The sequence below is a fragment of the Phoca vitulina genome, unplaced genomic scaffold, assembly GCF_004348235.1.
Source record: "Phoca vitulina isolate PV1807 unplaced genomic scaffold, GSC_HSeal_1.0 scaffold80, whole genome shotgun sequence".
Lineage (NCBI taxonomy): Eukaryota > Metazoa > Chordata > Mammalia > Carnivora > Phocidae > Phoca > Phoca vitulina.
The window spans coordinates 533,977-553,688 of NW_022589783.1; the positions used below are offsets into that span (position 1 = coordinate 533,977).

At 43.7% G+C, this 19,712-nt stretch overlaps 1 protein-coding gene across 4 annotated transcripts in view; it reads left to right on the top strand.

Moving 5' to 3' along the window:
* The window catches only part of NCAPG2 (non-SMC condensin II complex subunit G2), a 63,553-nt gene extending 44,396 nt beyond the window's left edge, over positions 1-19,157 (top strand). For 3 of the 4 annotated variants that reach the window (XM_032394388.1, XM_032394389.1, XM_032394391.1), the window contains 9 exons: positions 1,122-1,238; positions 1,327-1,467; positions 1,909-2,008; positions 6,407-6,594; positions 7,327-7,467; positions 10,579-10,682; positions 11,522-11,622; positions 12,781-12,880; positions 18,808-19,157. In XM_032394388.1, the coding sequence (XP_032250279.1) occupies positions 1,122-1,238; positions 1,327-1,467; positions 1,909-2,008; positions 6,407-6,594; positions 7,327-7,467; positions 10,579-10,682; positions 11,522-11,622; positions 12,781-12,880; positions 18,808-18,859 (1,044 nt within the window). In that variant the 3' untranslated portion in view covers positions 18,860-19,157. The remainder of the gene's footprint in view (positions 1-1,121; positions 1,239-1,326; positions 1,468-1,908; positions 2,009-6,406; positions 6,595-7,326; positions 7,468-10,578; positions 10,683-11,521; positions 11,623-12,780; positions 12,881-18,807) is intronic. The other variant, XM_032394392.1, reaches the window with a different exon arrangement.
* Positions 19,158-19,712: the final 555 nt, after the last annotated feature.

A 19,712-nucleotide genomic window follows, 5' to 3' on the forward strand; every position in this document is an offset into this window, starting at 1 on the left:
CCAGGCCCGTGGATAGCCCTCTTTCTCAGAACACACCAGTCTGTAGGAAGACTTCTTCCTGTACTTCTCTTGCTGTACTCGTCACGCATCGATATGGGAATACTAGCTTCCCCTCACAGTCCTTGGCAGGCTTTTCTAGGAATCTTTGGAGGGTGTTTCCTGTGACCTCAATATTTCCTTCTTCCTTACTGGCTCTCTGGCCATCTCCAGGGCCAGCCGTCAGAGGCTGCCTCTGTGACTGCTGCTGGTTTGGTCAGCCAGAGGCCGACCCTCCAGTGCTTTAGCACCAGCATTAGATGGGGGAAGAGGAGGCAGAGGTTTGAAGGAGGAGAAGGAGGCGCACAGCTGTCCAGGGCAGGACGTGGGCCAGGGCTGGCAGCCAGGCACGGGTGGGAGGTGCTGGGATTTTGCCTGTGGACTAAGCGGGGCGCTGGCTGTGCTGCTGCCCAAAGTAGGGCGGCCTGTGGGTTCTGGGGAAGGTGGGTGGGCGCGTTCCCCCTCAGCCTTCGCTAGTAGGGGCACAGATGATAGCCCTACGCCCTGTCCATGTGACAGCCAAACACAGGCTCCCCGACACTTCCCAACTCTAAGGCACTCCTCCTTTTAAGGTACAGGGTTAGGGAGCTGTGGGCAAGCTGAGGCTCCGGCCCTGCCTGGGTGGCGAGAACATGTTCTCCTGAGGAACTGCCTTTCTTTCTCTTTCCTTTGATGGTCTGGGCTCATAGCCCCCTGGCTGGGAGCAGGTCACAGTTTGCCCCAGGGGCAGATGCTTTGTGTGCTTGATCCTGACAGTTTCCTGAGCAATAACTGTTAAGAGATTTTATCTTGTCCTTTAGAAGGGAGGATCTGCTCATGAAACCAATATTATGCTATACGTTAACTAACTAGAATTTAAATAAAAATTCGAAACAAAAAAATATAAATTAAATAAATGAGTAACATAGAAGGGAGGATCTTTTGGGGGGAGAGGAAGGGAAAACTGTACATTTCTCAGTTTTGTTGTGTTATTAGATCACCTCCAACTGTAGCTACGTGTCAGGTTCTTCAGATTGTCCTCACTGTATATGGTGTGGTAGTGACTTAGTAGTCGGAACATGGCCACAGGTTTTTTTATTTTGCAGGCCGATCTGGAATCAATTTTGCAGTTGCCAGGTGGGAAACCTCATAACTTTAATGAAGCAATGGCCCTGCGAGCCTTCAGCCTCCACTGCCGACTGGGTATTCATCTTCAGCACCAGGTGAGTCTGTGCCTGGCTGTGCGACTGAACACAAAGTCTTTTGGCAGAGCTGGTTCCATTACTAATTTGTCTTTCTGTTGTTGGACAGTTCTGCTCAGAAGGGAAAGTTTACCTGTCCATTTTGGAAGACACTGGGTTTTGGTTAGAAAACAAAGTTCTGTCTTTTATTCAAGATCAAGAAGAAGAATATCTCAAGCTTCATAGGGTTGTTTATCAGCAAATCATCCAGGTTAGAAGTCTGACAACATGGAAACTTTCTCTTCACCAAGTCTGTGATGTGCTTCCAGATTTTATTTTCTATTTTAAAGTTGTAACTTTGGACAGTAGTGTTGCTCTTCTTCAATATAGCGTCATTTCAACACCCAGAGTTTGTCTTTTCCCAAAACATAAACCGCATAATATTTATGGAGTTTTACACCTTCCATGTAATAGGTTTTCATTAATGTCTGTGGAATGACATAAAATGGGTTTCCAGATTTCTTATGGAAATAAAAATGAGAACTAATGTATCTTTATGAAAATTCCTTTGTAAAACATCTTTGTAAACACTTGCTTTAGGAGATAATTAGTAGTACAGTCAGATATTAGAAGCTTTACCAGGCTGGATTTATTTTCCTTTTTTGGCTCTCAGTTTCTTGTAAATCACACCGCACACCTGTGTCTCTTACAGACCTACCTGACAGTATGTAAGGATGTTGTGATGGTTGGCCTTGGCGATTACAAGTTTCAGATACAACTTTTACAATGGAGTCTCCGAATCATGCAAACAGGTACACTTCATTCATTAAAGGACTCGTTTAGAGCACTTAATAATCAAACCAGTCCCTCTCACCTTCCGTCACTTTGCTGATTGGGACTCTTGCTTTCAGGTGACAGATACGTAACACAAAGTAGCTCATACCAAAAAGGAAGTCATAGGCTGATGCGACTGGGAGTTCAAAGGGGTTTTTGGTGTCAGACGTGCCTGAGTCCAGAGTTTCTCTCGCGGTTCTTCTCCCGGTGGTTTGCCTGGTTGTCAGGTGACTTTGCCACGTGGTGGGTTAGTGCAGTGGCAGCCCCGAACCTGTCTGTTCACCACATGGGGAGCGTAAGTCGGGTTGTTCAGTGCCCCCCTTAGGACCACTGGGAAGTTGCTGTTACCCCGAGGACAGGGTGACAGTGGAACCTGCAGTAACTAATACCATGGCGTCTGTGCTTGCTGCATAGTAGGTACTGTGTTCAGTGAGTGAGTGAGTGAGAGATCAGCCTCCTTCCAGGTGGTCTGGGCGCGGAGCTGGGCTGCGTGATTACCTGGAGTGGCCTGACCAGGGCCCAGGGCCAGACTCTCACAGCCCCATCTCGTGATGGCGTGAGGAGTCGGGGAGTGACCCAGGCTTTCTCCCCTGCCTCTCACCATAGTTCGGCTGAGGAGAGTACTGCTGGCCCGTGACACCCCACCCCTCCTCACGCAGCACCCACTGGGTTATAAAACCGTTTCTGTAATCTGACGCTACATCTGGCTGCTTCTGCTATCTATATTAGAAACTTGAAAATGCAATATTTAAATTTCTTTAAACCTATATATCTGCCAGAAGACATTGAAAATGACTTTATCATTTGTAGATTCAGTGTGAAGATTTGGACATAGAGTCAGTGAATCCGTAGTTAAGTTTGCAGTTAGTCCCTGGTGGTGTTGAATGTCGTCATGCAGGCAGACTCCGGGGTCGGCCGCTCTGCTCTGCCGCTTCAAGTGTGCGTGTCTTGAAACTAACCTGTACTGTATGCAAGGCTGTGTATGAGCTGTTTTAAATACCCGCAGGTAACGACTGGGCGTTAACCAGAACCAAGACTGTTTGTTTCAGAACCTGGCTTCTCTTCGTTAAATGTTTTATCATTTTTCCTTTCTGTTGTGAAAACATTTTTAACTTAAGTTTAATGATGGAAACAATGAAAAATGATTTGTATTTTTTAAAACTTCATTTAGCATTTAGGAATCTTTTCTCCTAAGGACTGACTACTTTTAGTATTTATAAAATTTACATTTCCCAGGAGGTAACTTGAATTTTAGATCTCTGATGTTGCTAGTTTCATTACATAGAGGTATCTGTTCCCCAGAAATAAGGCCTGAAGCTGCTGACTTTATACCTAAACCAAACTGAAATGATCTTTGCATCTATACATTCCAACAATTAGAGGCTCCCGGGGAGCGTCAACTGTGGCCATCCTTTGTAACCCTGTCACAAGTAGGATCATACTTAGCAGCTTAGCGAGGCATACCCAGGGTCTGTTGTTCACGGGGCTTCTTGCTCTACTTGGAAGAGTCCTAATAAAACTTTCTAATTATAAAAGCAATCACATTTATATTACTAATATTATAATATGGCATTCTCCATGCTGAAGTGCATATTCTAGAGGAGGTGTCCTTGAGTAGAGCTGAGTCCCCATACATAACCCAAATGTAAAAAACCTAAGCTCACACAAGTGCAGGTGTCTCAGCTGTAATGTAGTGCGTACGTTTTGAAAAAACACCATGTGTTCTGCAAAATCAGGGACTAAAAAGTAACAGGGCCTGTGGGAAAAGATAGTCTGGGGCAGGTGGTTAAGATAGTGCCGTGTGCCCGGAGCACTAGGAGACGGTAGTCCTCCAGAAAGTAACCAGCCCATTTAAAAAGGGGGGTTACATTTCTAGTAAACAAGGAGTAAGTACAGTAAACCTAGGGGTTTGTCCTAACTGAAAGGAGGATGGGCCACTGGCATGGAGCCTGGGGGGGCTGGGCCAGAGGGACTTGCAGGGGGGAACACATGACAGGCTAAGGCAGAGCAGAGGAGGCTGGGGTCCACGGACCCCCATGCTGCGCTGCTCCCTGCGGCTGCTGCCATGGGCTGGGGTAGTGAGTGAGCTTCTGCTTGTTTGCAGATGCCGTCCCTGGCAGGCTGACGTCACTCCCCGCAATTGCTTTGGACCGCTTCCCTCTGGAGAAGCAAGAACTTCCAAAGTCAGGGGCATCTATTCTGTGTGGCTGTGAATTTCTGACTTATCTTTAGTAATGTGTTGTATTTTACTTAACCACTGTCTATGTATATTTGGTTATAAGGAACATAGTGCTTGAATATAATGAAATAGCTTTGAATTAAAGTTTTTAGCTTTTCCAATTTTTGTCAATAGTTATACCAGTTAAGTGTGTGGTTCCCCATACACTGTGACCTTGAGGATGGTTGAAAAAGGGCAGCACTCTTGTTTGCTGGGCCTTTCATCTTCAGCACCTGGGCCTCCTCTGAGCTGTGCGTACTTTGATTTCAGAGCCTAGCGTTCTTTACTGCCCGTTCCACTGAGGTGACTGCATGTGTGCGGAGTGTGTGTCCCTCTGCCTTTTAAATAAAAGAGATTCATTTGTTGAAAGTTTCTATTATGTTTGCAGTGATTTTAGAAACTTTGTTGATTCTGGTAGTTCCATAGACCTTTTGAGGGGTAAACTCGACTGGAACATAACCAGTTATTTTACTTACTTTAGCAGGTAAATTTGGGTTTGGGGTTAGTTCTTATCTCTGTCTCAAGCAGAGCTTACTGTATCTTACTAATTTGTTTTCTAAACTGAGGTTCTTTGCATGGTCCATTTCCTGTGTAAGGTCATATGATTCCTATATAAGGTCAAAGAGGTCATACCTCTTTTTCACCTAGATAATAGTCTATTAATGAGGAACATTATTTCTGTGCTTTCCCATATGACAAGTTTTAAAAACATAGATACACATTTTATATAATTTATATGTGTTTATATATGTAGTATATAGTTTGTATGTTTATGTAGTATATATTTTTAAATGTATGCAAGAAAGAATCATGCAGCATGGCTCCTGCCCAGAGAGAGCGTGCTGTCTAAATGGGGAGGCACTCATGCACACAGACCTCAAAAAGGTCCGTCAGTGAGTGTCAGGCAGCGTGAGGGTCCAGAGAGAAGTAAGAAACAGTGATGATGCTTGAGAAGCTTCTGGAGGGTGAGACCCCTGGCTCTGGGTTTTTTTTGTTTTTGTTTGTTTTGTTTAAAGATTTATTTATTTGAGGGAGAGGTTGTGTAAGCAGGGGTGGGAGGGGAGGGAGCACAGAGAGAGAATCCCAAGCAGGCTCCACACCCCCAGCATGGAGCCCGACGTGGGGCTTGATCTCACGACACTGAGATCGTGACCTGAGCCAAAGGCAGACACTTAACCATCTGAGCCACCCAGGCGCCCCAACACTTTACCAAATTAATGCAACACAGTAAAGGAAGTGATTCAGAAGAGAAAGACAACGATAAACTACAGAATGTTAGAAATTTAGCAGAGTTGGCCTATGACATTTGTAAATCACATTTTGAAAGCTCTTGGGCCATCCTTCTCAGACTCGTGACAGTAGAGCTGGTGTTAATGTTGCCATTATGTGAGAAAAGGAGACATGTTCTCTAATCCATGTGATCGGGGGGGGCCCCACTGCCCACATGTGTAGTGAGCCCAGTTCTGAGTGATCAACTTAAATACACTGTTATTGTTGTTGAAGGTATTGGTGTTATATTTAAAAGCAGCAGGTTTTTAAACTTTATTTATTTATTTTAAAATCTATGTGTGTTAGGGCGCCTGGGTGGCTCAGTCGTTGAGCGTCTGCCTTCGGCTCGGGTCATGATCCCAGGGTCCTGGGATCGAGCCCCGCATCGGGCTCCCTGCTCCGCGGGAAGCCTGCTTCTCCCTCTCCCTCTGCCCCTGCTTGTGTTCCTGCTCTTGCCGTGTCTCTCTCTGTCAAATAAATAAAATCTTAAAAAAAAAAAATTAAAAAAAAAATAAATAAAATTTATGTGTGTTAAAATTTATTTTTTAAAAATATTTTATTTATTTGAGACAGAGAGTGAGTGAGAAAGAGAGCACAAGCCGGGGGAGGGAGAGGGAGAAGCAGACTCCCCACTGAGCAGGGAGCCCTACACGGGGCTCAGTCCCGGGACCCTGGGATCATGACCTGAGCCGAAGGCAGACGTTTAAGTGACTGAGCCACCCAGGCGCCCCTGTGTGTTAAAATTTAGATTAATCTGATCAACCTGGTATTGGCTTGCCAGTAACAATTTCTTTCCAGTTACCATAATACACATGTGTTGTGTGAAAAATGTAATAATTTCAGCTAAATTTTGTGGTTAGATAACTGATTTTTCTAATATTCCTTCTAGTGAAGGGCTTCTGTTATGTGTCATTACTCCTGGGCATTCTGAGAGAGGTCACCGGGAATTCCTTGATGCAGAAACCAGACTCCGATGAAGAGGTTGCAACGCTGTTTGATATGGTCCAGAAAGTATTTCAGAAACTGTTGGAATGTATGGCCCGGAGCTTCAGGAAGCAACCAGAAGAAGGCCTACGGGTACTCACGCCTTCCCAGGATGGGCTGTTAGTCACTAGACAGACAGTGCTCACCCAGCGGACAGGGTGCATGGGGACGTGTCACCTCCCACACAGGCTCGGCTGGCATTCACTTGTGCCACTGGGCTGTTAGTCACTAGACAGACAGTGCTCACCCAGCGGACAGGGTGCATGGGGACGTGTCACCTCACACACAGGCTCGGCTGGCATTCACTGTGCCACTGGGCTGTTGGGTGGGGTGCGCCTCGGTATGGGAGATAATTACCAGGTGCTGTCCTGCAAGTGGTGCTTGCTGCCCTTTTTCAGAGCATGGCGCAGTCAGAGAGGTGGTGCTGTCTGCACCTGGGGCAGGCGGGCCAAGAGCCCACCTTTGACTCTTCGTCTTGGAACAGGTTTTCATGAGCCCAGGTCAGCAGGCCAGCAGCAGGAGTCTTCTGCCTGGCAGGACAGGAAACACATAACTGATTGCAACTGGCTTGTGCATGCCCAATTGTTATTTCATAGAGTTTTCCAACTAAAATACACTTTTGAGAATGCTGATTTTGATTATTTGTACATGACAAGGGGAGATAGTAAGGAGATCTGAGTCAGCAATGGGAAGGGAAGGATTGGGTGTTGATAAAGGGCAAACAAGATCGGGATTCCTGAAACTGTGGGGAGGACAGTAGGAATACTTCTCCTGTAAAGTGTCTTTTTTTAACCACTAAGAAATGACTGGTGTGTTTTCTTGTAGCTTCTTTATTCAGTTCAGAGTTCTCTCCATGAATTTATAATGACCGTTCAGTCTTGGCACATGGACACGCCTGTCCATCGGGGCATGCTCTCGACTGTGATTGCTGCATCTGTGGTGGAGATAAGTCACCAACTACGGAAGGTGAGGTCTGCTCATCCTGAAACCACCATGTCTGCTTCTTTTTTTTTTTTTAAAGATTTTATTTATTTATTTGACAGAGAGAGACACAGCGAGAGAGGGAACACAAGCAGGGGAAGTGGGAGAGGGAGAAGCAGGCTTCCCGCTGAGCAGGGAGCCCGATGCGGGGCTCGATCCCAGGACCCTGGGATCTTGACCCCAGCCGAAGGCAGACGCTTAACGACTGAGCCACCCAGGCGCCCCACCATGTCTGCTTCTGACCATTCAACATACTCTTCTCTCCTAGCAGCACATTTTCATGTTTTCCCAAGTATTTTTTAAGAACCCAGAGTTTAATAGGTGTCCTGCTTCTCCAGCCACTGCCCCTCACAGTTCGTAGCTGGCAGATGACTCGAGTCATGTGACTACTGGAGAATTTTGTTAAGGGTATTGCCATTTTGATTAAGACCCAGCGAGTCCTTCCATCGTGAACTTTTTTTTTTTTCCTTCTTGCATTTTGGGTATCAACATGAGTTGATATTTTTCTTAAAACTCTTCTCTCCTGACAAGGCAAAAGCAGCCGTGGTCAGTGGTGAGCAGGATGCAGCATGGCCTGACAGTGCAGTTTGGGGTACTTCGCGTCTGACGGCCTTACGTTTCTTTTTCATGTCTAAGCATAGGAAATTTGAATCTCTGATATCAGTTTAAACAGATAACTTACTCATTCCTACTCTGTAAAGGACTGGCTGTTTTCCTAGCAGTTGCATAGTTCTTACAGTTAGCCTACTTGGGTAAAGATCAACAAAACCAGGATGATAATTCAGATCCGAACAGAAAGCTGTTTCTCCAGTGAGATCCTTGAGGCACTGAGGGAAGGCGCACTCCGGAGTAGTGACTTAGAAGGTAGAAAGGTGATGATCGATTTTTCTCAGTATGAGAAGAGGGCATCTGACAGTGGCATTGTGTTATATAAATTCTGTACCGTAAGACCATGAGTATAAAAACAGCCAACTAAATTGCTAAAAAATTAATGGAATTTAAGGCCCTCCTTAAAGCTTAAAGCTTGGTTTAGGAAACTAGTAACTAGATTATACATGGAATAAGAACTAGAATTTACTCCATTGAGCTTTATAGCTAACAACTATAAATAAATCAATTAATGGCCTGTGGGCAAACCTGACTCACTGTCTGTTTTTGTAAAGGAACTTCTATTGCAGCACGGCCACGCCCAACATTTACAAATTTCCTTGGCTGCTTTGTCCGTAACTGCAGAGTTGAGTAGTCCTGACAGAGACTGTTTTGCCCACAAATCTGATATATTTTACTACTTTATAAAACATGTTTGCCGACCTCTCTTCTGTCTCCTTACTGATTTGTCTACTTGTTCCACTAATGAGAGTTTAGCACCGTGGTGGACTTGTCTCTTTCCGTTAATTTGCATGTCTGTAGGAGCTTTGTTGTTAGGTGCATACACGCTCAGGACTGCTGTGTCTTTCTGACGCATTGGCTGTCTGATAGTTTAAGAGACGGCTTTTAGTTTCAGCATGTTTTTCTACGTGTTCAAAGTGTTTTCTATAGTCACCACACGGGCAGGCCTTTTTTTGGGGGAGGGTCTAGTCTCTGCCTTTTACCTGGGGTGCTTAGCCCATTTGATTTTAATGAAACCATCGATATGTTTGTATTTAATTTGACAATTTTGATGTTTGTTTTCTATTAGTCCCCCTACTTTTTTTCTTTTCCTGCCATTTCTTGATGAATCAGGTGTTTGTACTGTTCCGTTTTATCTTCTCTGTTCACTTTATATTGTCCTTTGTGTAATTGTTTTAGGTTTCATTTTAGTATGCATATTTAACTCATCAATCTCCCTAAGAAATTACGGTATGCCTGTGCATCGTAAGAGTCTTGTAACAATGTTCTTCCGATTAGCATTCTCCTACTCTGTGCTGTTATATCTTACTGCTACATATGCTAAAAATCTCAAGATACATTTTTTAAAAGATTTTATTTATTCATATTCATTTGAGAGAGAGAGAATAAGCAGGAGGGAGAGGGAGAGGGGATCTGAAGCAGTCTCCGCACTGAGCACAGAGCCCGACGCAGGGCTGGATCTACGACCCTGAGGTCATGACCTGAGCTGAAACCAAGAATCGGACACTTAACCGACTGAGCCACCCAGGTGCCCCAAGATACATTTTATTTTAACCAGTCAATAATCATTTGTCTATATCAGAAATGCATTCACAACATTTAAGATGTAAAGCATTTTAATGAGAAACAGCTATTTCAAACATAATGATGATTGGACTTTAATATCCAAATTAGTATTATGAATCCTCCAGAGGGCATATGGAAAGGCTATTTAGAAGTACTGTGTAGTTATACCTGAGTCGAGTCCCCTGATGGCCGAGAAGTAGACGAGAGACAGTATGGGATGTATGAAGGTGGATGGAGTGAGGAGATGGGGGGGGGGATCAGGGAACAAAGACATAACCCTCCCCCCCCCAGCCCCCACCCCTTCCAGAGCAGGGTTTTGGATTTAGATTTTCCAAGGAGCCATTTGCATGTGGAGTTCATTCGCCACTAATGGGTGACTTTAAACTTGTAAGGTTGGTGATGAGGGGCATAAATCCAGAGCCCCTTACGTGGGTCCAGACCAACATCATTGCACGGTGGGTGGTTCTCCAGAAGACACTGGCAGTGCTGGGGAGGGGGTACTACTGGGATCTGCTGGGTGGAGGCCAAGGATGCTGCTCAACACCCTGCAGTGCAAAGGATGGCCCACAGCCAGGAATTATTCAGTCCAGGGTGTCGGTCATGCTGAGACTGAGAAAACCCGATCCTGGATGATTAACAACAGCCAGTTAGACCTGCATAAAAACACATTATTTACAGAGAGCGCTACCGCATTACAGGCTGTCTGAGAAAAGGTTTGTTGAACATTTTTATCTTTTCACTTCTCTCTAATGAATAATATACCCCTGTCTACAATAATAATCATAATTACTGTAGATATTTCAACAGTTAATAAAAACTATTCTTTTTAGTTTCTGGTTGAAAACCCACAGCGGTATAAAACAAGTTACTAGCCTATCTCAGTCTCAATTTAGAAATTACTGATTTGGAACTTCTTTTTAGGTTTCTAATATGGAAGAGCTCACCACCCCTGAGGTTCTTTCAGACCTCCCACCATTTTCAAGGTGTTTAATAGGAATGATAATGAAGTCTCCGGATGTGATCAGGTAACCATGTTCTCTTTACTGTCCTGAGATTCTCCTTGTGACTAGAAGCTCTCAGTAGATTTTGCTGTATTCCTTCAGCTCTCAAAATTTCTCAAAGGTGCTTTTTTTTCATGAGAAAAATGTTTCCTAGAATTTTCTCTCCTCAGCAATTAAAAATAGTTGCATTTTTTTAAAATTTTGCATTATACTTCTACAAAGAGAAATTCAAACTTTCTGTCAAATACATCCATCCGAAAAGTCCCTGGTTATGCTTACCATAACTAAAATTCAGCTGGAGGGAAACATTTAAAATGTTGCTGTGTAGTAGAATACTTCTTACTAAGGATACTCCGAACACCTGCCTGGGTTCAATGCCAGCGTGGTTTCTTGGCGCACGGTGCTGCCGGTGTGTCGCTTGGCTGAAGCCCAGGGATTGTTGTGGCACACTCAGGACTGGTGGAGTAGAGGAGGAAAGGTTTCGCAGTTGTCTGATACCTGAGGAACTGCAGTAGTAGATACAGTCAATGAAAATGTTAAAAGCATCATATTTAGCAGCCACGAGTTATTTTCAGTGATACGAAATCTTTTTTGTGTGCATTGTGGGTATACAGAGTAGCTTTTCTCGGTTACCAGAACGTCCCTATTCTCTTTCTAGCAACATCATCTTATGTTAATATCTTACCTGTGCTGTGATTTGGCATGCTTATAGTGAAAAGTATGAGAAGAGTTTAATCAGCTTCCCACTACTTGAAAGCTAGAATTCATGGTAGTTGATGAATCTTGGCTATCTTAGTCTTTCTATAAAGTATTAGCATATATACTATAGAATAATTACGGATTTTTATTAATTTTTTTTGCAGGTCATTTTTAGATGAATTAAAGGCATGTGTTACTTCTGATGATATTGAAGGCATTGTGGGTCTCACAGCTGTTATGCATATTATTTTGGTTATTAATAAAGGTTGGTTAAACTTTCTCTTCTACCGTCTGGGATATTGCTGGGTGTGATCTCATACAGAATTGTTACAGGATGTTTGAGAACTCGGTTCCTTGTTGCCATGTCCCCTGCCAGTCAGACTCCCCCAGCTCTTGCAGCCTGTCGTCCCATGCTCTGAGCACACGCCGTCTGCTGGGCTCCCTCTGCTCAGCTGACCCTGCACTAGCCTAGAAACCAGGCCTGTCCACCTGTCACCTTCCCCCACTGGACCCATTACATGTCCCTCTCTGTGCCTCAGAATTGAATTTCTATTGATTTGTCATGTGTTCCCTGTGCTTAAAAATCTGAATTTATTTTTGCTAATGATGGGTGGGTTTTTGGTGTTCATACTTAATGTATCTGCTTTTTTACTTAAGCCTTATACTTGCGTGTTTTGAATATCCCAACCAGTTGAAATAGTACTGGAAAAGTAGTTGGAGATACCTATGAAATGCTCACCTCAATATAAAATGCAGTAATGTCTCTGCGTATTACTGTTTCTGTATTTTTTACTCCGTTTTACTAATGTTGAAATCATTTTCTAAGATGTAATGTATTATAGACAAAGAGGGCTCCTATTAAAACAAGCTCTCCCCGTAAGCTCTAATGCATGGTGTGTCTACGGGTTTAGGATAATACTTTGTGACTAGTGTTACCCATGCTGGACATCAGAAAAGACTTCTCTAAGGGACTTTCACCTGAGTTGAGGTCTGGAGAATGAGGGGACGTTCCCCATGTGAAGGAGTGAGGGTGGGAGGTATGGTGCTGATGAGCACCTAGTACTTAATAGGTACTTAAATTTGTGCCACACAGTGATGACACTGAAACATGGTAGTTGTTATCTGTGGTGGAGGTCCAGGTGAGGATCAGGTCTCTGATGGCATAGACAGAACTCACGGGATCATGTCCATTGGAGCTGTCCCTCAGAGCTAATGAGGTGCTTCTGAAAACGTCTGCTTGATCTTCTCACATCCCTGTCGGGACGATTACTATTGCACAGGTCAATGGGTAGATTAACTCGAAGGGTGGGGAGGCTCAGTCTTACTGAACTTGTACCCACATTGATAGCAGAGTATGTTTGCTTTAACACTGCAGTGGCAGTGTTAAAATCTTTTCTCTGTCTTTACTATAACTTTTCTGTAGGTAAACAGAGGAGTTCAAAAGTGAAGGATGTTGCAGCCACTGTTCACAGAAAACTGAAGACGTTCATGGAGATCACTCTGGACGAGGACAGCGTGGAGAGGTAAAGCACCAGATGTGCTCCAGGTGGACTTTTCCGAGAGCTGTACTACTCCGTAGATACGTTTCAGATCTTATTCTCATTGCTGCTACTTAACAGCCAGGCAGTGAGAAAACAGGCTTGTAAGCACAGAAACGGCTCTGTTGGAAAATCCCTTGAGCGTATGTTTAATTTACTCCCTAATTTGTCTTCAAAAACAAAAACAGAATTGTCATCTGGTAAATTCTACTCCAGAAAAATAAAGACATACAAACTTATTTTATATGGTTTTAAAACTAGACAGATTATTTTGAGTGGTTTGCTATGTTTTTGAAACCATAGGCTTCAAATTTCTAAGACATAATTGCCCAGTCCCCAGGCATCCACAAGGAGGATGGGAAAGGTTCCTCCAGATTTTTGAAGAAACACTGGTCATTTCTTGCTTTCTGGGTGGCCCGTTGCTGCCACAGGGACTGCTCTGAGGCAGGTGTTCACTGGGCTCCTCCGGCCGAGTGCCTTTGTTAGGTTTGGCGTCTGACAAGCTGTACAACTTCCTGTAGACTCTGCTATTAGCTGTGTTTGATTTTCAGATCAATAGCAAAAACAGTGTTTTTCTTACTGTTTTGTGAACTTCATAACGTTAAGTGTTACAGACCTCTGAACTAGGTAATAGTTTTATGTATGCCTGGGAAAGTAGCCACTTTTCTTAGCTACTTTCTCCTTTGCAGAAAGGCTTTGAAAACTCTAAATTGCTAATTTATGAACAAAGACTGTTTTCTCTCTTCTCTGTTTACCTTTTCTTTCCTTTTCTCACTGCATTAGCTAGGACTTCCAGTGCAGTGTTGAAAAGCAGTGATGAGAGCGGGCATCCTCGCCTCGTTCCTGATCTTAGTGGGAAAACTTCTAGTTTCTCACCATTAAGTTTGACATGAGCTGCCGATATTTTGTGGATGTTCTTCATCAAGTTGAAGAAGTTCCCTTCTATTCCTAATTTACTGAGACTTTTATCATGAATGGGTGTTGGATTTAGTGAAATGTTTTTCTGCATCTACTGATGTGATCATACGCTGTTTCTTCTTGAGTCTTGTGATGGATTACACTCAGTGGTTTTTGAATGTTGAACCAGGCTTGCATACCTAGAATAAATCCCAGCTGGTTGTGGTAAATACTTTATACACTGTTATTAATTGTATGCAGTCGATTGATAGTGCTGTTGAGTTCAACTGTGTTCTTAATGATTTTCTGCCTACTGGATCTGCATTTCTGATAAGAGGGATTTTGCTTATCTTTTGTGATCCTGATATTAGGTGCATATGAATTTAGAACCCCTATATCTTCTTGATGAATTGACCCTTTTATTTTTACGGAGGGTCTCTCTTTATCTCTAGTAAAGCTTTACCCAGAAAGTCTGTTTTGTCTGGTATTAAGACAACTGTACCAGCCTCCTTTAGCAAGTGTTTCCTGGGTATTTGTGGCATTTCAGTTAGAAGGCAGAAACCACACAGTGACTAGGACAGGAAAATCTCAATGTCAGAAATTCTTATCAGGGCGCCAGTGTAACGAACTATCGGCTAGTGAGAGTTAAAGCGAACTCCAAAGCAGAGAGGAAAGGCAGATGTGAGGAGCAACTCTGTTCCTAGGGACGATGCACACCCCAGGACTGAGACTGTTCCATGGATGGAGAAGTCCTGAGGCCTTCTGATGGGATTCACTGGATATCCAGTCTCCAGGAGGCAGGGGAGGTGCCAGGGGAGCTGCTGGAACCAAAGCTGGGGCCCTCTGCCAATCCTGTGAGCTTCCATGTGCTGTTCTAGTCAGGTAGCTGCTGGCTGGACAGCCGCCCTGGGGGGCCTGGTGGGGACAGTGGCCTGGGGTGCCTTTACTGTTGGGGTCTCCTGGAGAAGGCTGGGTCTCTGCAGTGGTCAGAACCGGGAAGAGAAAGCCCCCACGGACCAGGGCATTGACTTGGGCACTGGGGTAGGTAGGGGTTTGCATGACCTCGTTGTGAGCAAAGGGAATGCGTTCAACTATATACTTCATCCTAGAAATTATTGAATATTTACCAGGTGGTTTTAATAAAGTGGGGTTTGCAACTGTATATTTGAAGGAGAAACTCAACAGACTCTTAGGTTTTATGAGCTTATTTATTTCTAGACACTTACGGGGAAGAGGGAAGTGATCTTCTGAGCTGGAGGAAATGAGGAGTGTTTGTATTTCAGAAAACATACGGCAGTGTAAATATTTTTACCAGGCACATCAGAATTACAACCTATATAAATGATAAGTTATTTTCATAGGATATAACAATCTCAGAAGTCCAGGCATTTTTGTAAAAGATTTTATTTATTTATTTAGAGAGTGTGAGCTGGGGTAGGGGCAGAGGGAGAGGGAGAGTCTTGGGCAGACTCCATGCCCAGCCCAGGAGCCCAATGTGGGGCTCGATCCCATGACCCTGAGATCATGACCCAAGCTGCAATCAAGAGGCGGACGGAGCCACCCAGATGCCCCAGAAGTCCAAGCGTTTTACAGGATTTCTTTGTTCTTAGAAATAACATTTGCAAGGATAAGTTTTTTTGGGTGTAGAATGGTATGTATATACTATTGTGAAGATGTAAGGGAACAGGGACATTTGCTCCTTCTTAGAAATTTCTTTGTTTCCCACTTGCACAGAGTTTTAAGCTGAGTACTTGAATCGTGTTAGTTATATTGAGAGGGGAAAAAAAGGCCTTAGAAGTTCAAAACTGGGGGCCCCTGGGTGGCGAGGTCAGTTAAGGGTCTGACTCTTGGTTTTGGCTCAGGTCATGATCTCAGAGTCTTGGGATTGAGCTTCCTGTTGGGCTCTGTGCGGATATTTAATAGCTGATACACAGATGGCAAAAAGAGTTCTTCCCTTTAAGGTGGAAACATCTTAAGAAAATAGGACTGGACCATGAAACTTGGGCTCCGTAAATGTGCAAGAACCACACTATAGAAAACCGGTGTCTAAAACAAAATCAATCTAATGGAAAAAAGGACATTTAAGACTAAATTGAAAATATTACTGATTTGATGTTGGGGTAGAGACATTAAGGCAAGTTAACATCTTTAAGACTCTGGGAGCCCTTTGGTCCAGTTAATATTTTAGGCAATGGGGCATTAATTCAGAAGTGAACGTTTTCTTAACGAATAAACGACTTTTCTCTCTAGCAGTGTTAGTATTCTGTTAACTGGTCTGTTGGGTGCTAAATAAAAATGCTTCTCATTGCACTTTAATTGCCTCACCTAATATAGCATGCTGTAAATTGGACGTATTTTCTCAGGAGGAATGGCATACATTTGCCAGCACGCTGGTGCATTTAAATGTCAAGTATGTTATATTTATTACTTTCATAAATAGTATGAAAATAGCAATAAATTTATAATTAGAAATTTTAGAAGTATAAATATTTCTTATGGTTCAGGTTATAGCATGAGTTTTTCCCACTGAGTAAATGGAATGTAATCATAAGCAAATTACTTGCCAATATTAATTATGCCTATGTGCAGGCAACTTTGACAGTGTTCTGGGCAACCCCCAGCATTAAACCTTGTTATTAGACCTTGAAGGAAAGGCGTTCTCCCTGACGAAATACCTCTTTTTGGTTATCAAGTATTGATGAATAATACCATTTTATTCTGCTGCATGAAATTTTAATAGTCTTTTTAAAATGATTTTGGGACTGGATGCTTTTTATAGCTCATTTAGAAGCATGCTTCCATCATCATCAATGCCCAGTGGACATTGGTGTAGATAAATTAAAGCTAGATGTAAATAAAAACAGACATTGTTTATCTTATTAATGTTTTTCTCAGAAAATTGATTCCGTCTGCCCCTCCTGTGGCTGTGGTCGTGTTGCATGTTCTTCAGCACATGAACACAGTCTGCTGGAGGCGGTGGGGCCTGATGGTGGGTGGGCTGAAGACTCGGCTTCTGACATAGACTTAAAGGCTTGGAGAGCTCAGGCGGGCGAGCACATTACTTGGTTCAAACGTCTCGTCACACATGAGAACGCTGGCCCAGGGAGGTAATTTGGCTAAGACTGGCCACTGTCCCTCCAGCTCACTGCTGCGCTGGTGGCCTCCGCAGGGCCTGTGCCTCTCACCTTTCAGCATCCCACCTGTACACGAGGTGTCTGTCAGGCACACAAAACAGCCGCACATGTAGGGTAGCCCAGCAGTGAGGAACAGTCAGAACAGCCGTTGCTCAAGTAACACTGGTGGGCCAGTCAGACAACAATAAGAGTCTTCAAAGAAAAAAATCAATTATACCCCAAAAAGATGATGTAGAGCGAAAAATCCTAAATTAAAAATGTCCCTGACGTGGGGCGCCTGGGTGGCTCAGTCGTTAAGCGTCTGCCTTCGGCTCAGGTCATGGTCCCGGGGTCCTGGGATCGAGCCCCGCGTCGGGCTCCCTGCTCGATGGAGAGTCTGCTTCTCCCTCTCCCTCTGCCTGCCTCTCTGCCTACTTGTGCTCTCTCTCTATCTCTCTGTCAAATAAAAAAAAAAAAAAAAAAAAAAAAAGATTTAAAAAAAAAAAATGTCCCTGACGTATTGGAGAGATGTCACCGTTGAGACTCAGATTCCAGACGGTCTGAAAGATCACGTTGGAGGAGTACCTCAGAACACAGACTTACTGATGAAGAGGAGTCACAGGGTAAAGACAGGTGAGAAACAGACCCAAGAAAAGCAGTCATCTAACAGATAATAGGGAAAACTTCCCAGAGCTGAAGAAATGGGGAATTTTAAAATTTCTTTTTTTTGTTTCACTAAATTCTGGATGGGATTAAATGGAAAAGAAATCACGCCTAAGTAAGTCTGTGGATAAAATTATGGAATTCCAGGGGTAAAGAGAAAAAAATCTCAAAATCTTTCTAGATCTGTGCTGCCCTGCAGTGGCCACTTTGTCACATGTAGAAATTGAACACGTGAAACGTGGCGAGTCTGACCTGAGATGCTCTGTTAAGTGCATGCTGGGTTCTGAAGATAGTGTGAAAAAAACATTGTAAAGTATGCCAGTGTTATTTTTATGTTGATTACAGGCTGATGTATTTTGGGTATATTGAGTAAAATAAAATGTATTAAGATGAACTTCACCTTATTCTTCTGATCTCTTTTAATGAGGCTAGTAGAGAATTTAGTTACATGCCTGTTTGTACTGATACAAGGCAGGGCTGTTGTAGACCACGTGGTGGGTTAGTCTCCTCGAGGAGCAGGACACAGGCAGACACTCGCCGAACAGTGCGTCAGCTGAGACGTCACTGGGGATGGGGACTGGCGTTTGTGTCCAGGGCCAGCATCCCCTCTGAGGGAAAGTGCTGGAGGCGCTCATGGTTACCAGGTGGTAGAAGGGAACACACACCTGTAAAGGCCCGTGTGAGGACTTCCCGTGTCTTGAGTGGGCTCAGCCCAAACCTGGCTCTCTGGGACAGGTGTGTAGGGCAGGACCAGGAGAAGTGATTGGAGTAGGTGTCATTGTAATAGTGAGTCTTGGGATAAATAGTTTTCATTTATCTTGTGTTTTTGTGGAGAGAAAGCCCATGATTGTGAAATGTACTTGTCATGTTTATGAGCTGCCCTGTATCTGAGTCTTGGTTTAGATCCTCGCAAATGAGAGTACTTCTGAGTGAGTAAGAGTTCACCTATAGAAAACCTGGCCTGGTGTTTTGTTCGCGTGAAGAGTGCTTTGGGGACTCGGTGAACTGCTGTGGCCGCGGGAGCAGCGATGACGGCCCTGTTCAAGTGCAGTTTCCTAGTGATGGGGATTCTTGCTCCACCTCACATATGAGAAATAATCAGTGAAAGTTACTGATTATTTCAGCCTCTCGGAGTGTGTGTGCCATTGCAAAACATTTCTAGGTTTATTTTGTGAAAATGTACATTTGGGTATTTTGGTCGCGGATTTCTGTTGTTAATCATCTTTCTTTATGTTTCAGGTTTCTCTATGAATCATCATCAAGAACTCTGGGAGCATTTCTGAATTCATAACCAAGCCAACATCTTTGGTCATGTGAAAACAGAGAAAAGGATTTAGCAAAAGTGAAATGAATGTGTATTTTTTAGTGTTTTTAATGTTAGTAACCCATATCATAGGGGTGGGATTTATTTGGGGATTTATAAGTAGGAAACTCAAAGGTTCTTAAGCTTTTGCCTGGTGCCCGCGTAAATAATATATTTAATGTGAAGGACTCTAGGTATCAGTGGTCGGTGCAGAAACCTGTGGTGCAAGGGAAGAGACACTTTTCTAGCAAATGAGGTTGTTTTAAAAATGACTTTTTATATATATATATATATATATATATAAAATGTTGCTTAAACTATGAGTAATAAAAGCGATGACAACATCTGTTTGTGTACTTTATTTAAAAATATTAGTATGAGTCTTGCCCTTTAGAGACAAGGGTTGAATTCTGCCAAGAGTAGAGGGTGCTAAAGCAGAGGGCGGGGCCGTGCCAGGTGCAGGGAAGAGCCTCATGCAGGGTCCTGTAGTGGCCTCCTCTTCTGGTCTTGATGGTTCTTTCCTGGATGTCAGGATGGGCCTGGTGGCTCTAAATGTGGGTGACAGAGAACTGAGTCCTTCAGCCTGAAGGTGAATCACTGTTATTTTATCTTGTCTTTCTGAGATCTGACGAGCTACCAGCGGAGGACCATCCCCGGGTTTCCTTGCTGCGTCGTCCACGACCCCAGCTTGTCTGCTCTAGGTTACCGGGTCTGTGTGTCCCTGTCAGCCACAGGCCCTGCGTCGTGGTGGAGCCACCGCTGTGACAGATGGGACATGCTCATTTTGTCCTTTGCCCCCAGCAAAACGGTAAAGAAACACCAATTTCACTGTCTGTTTCTC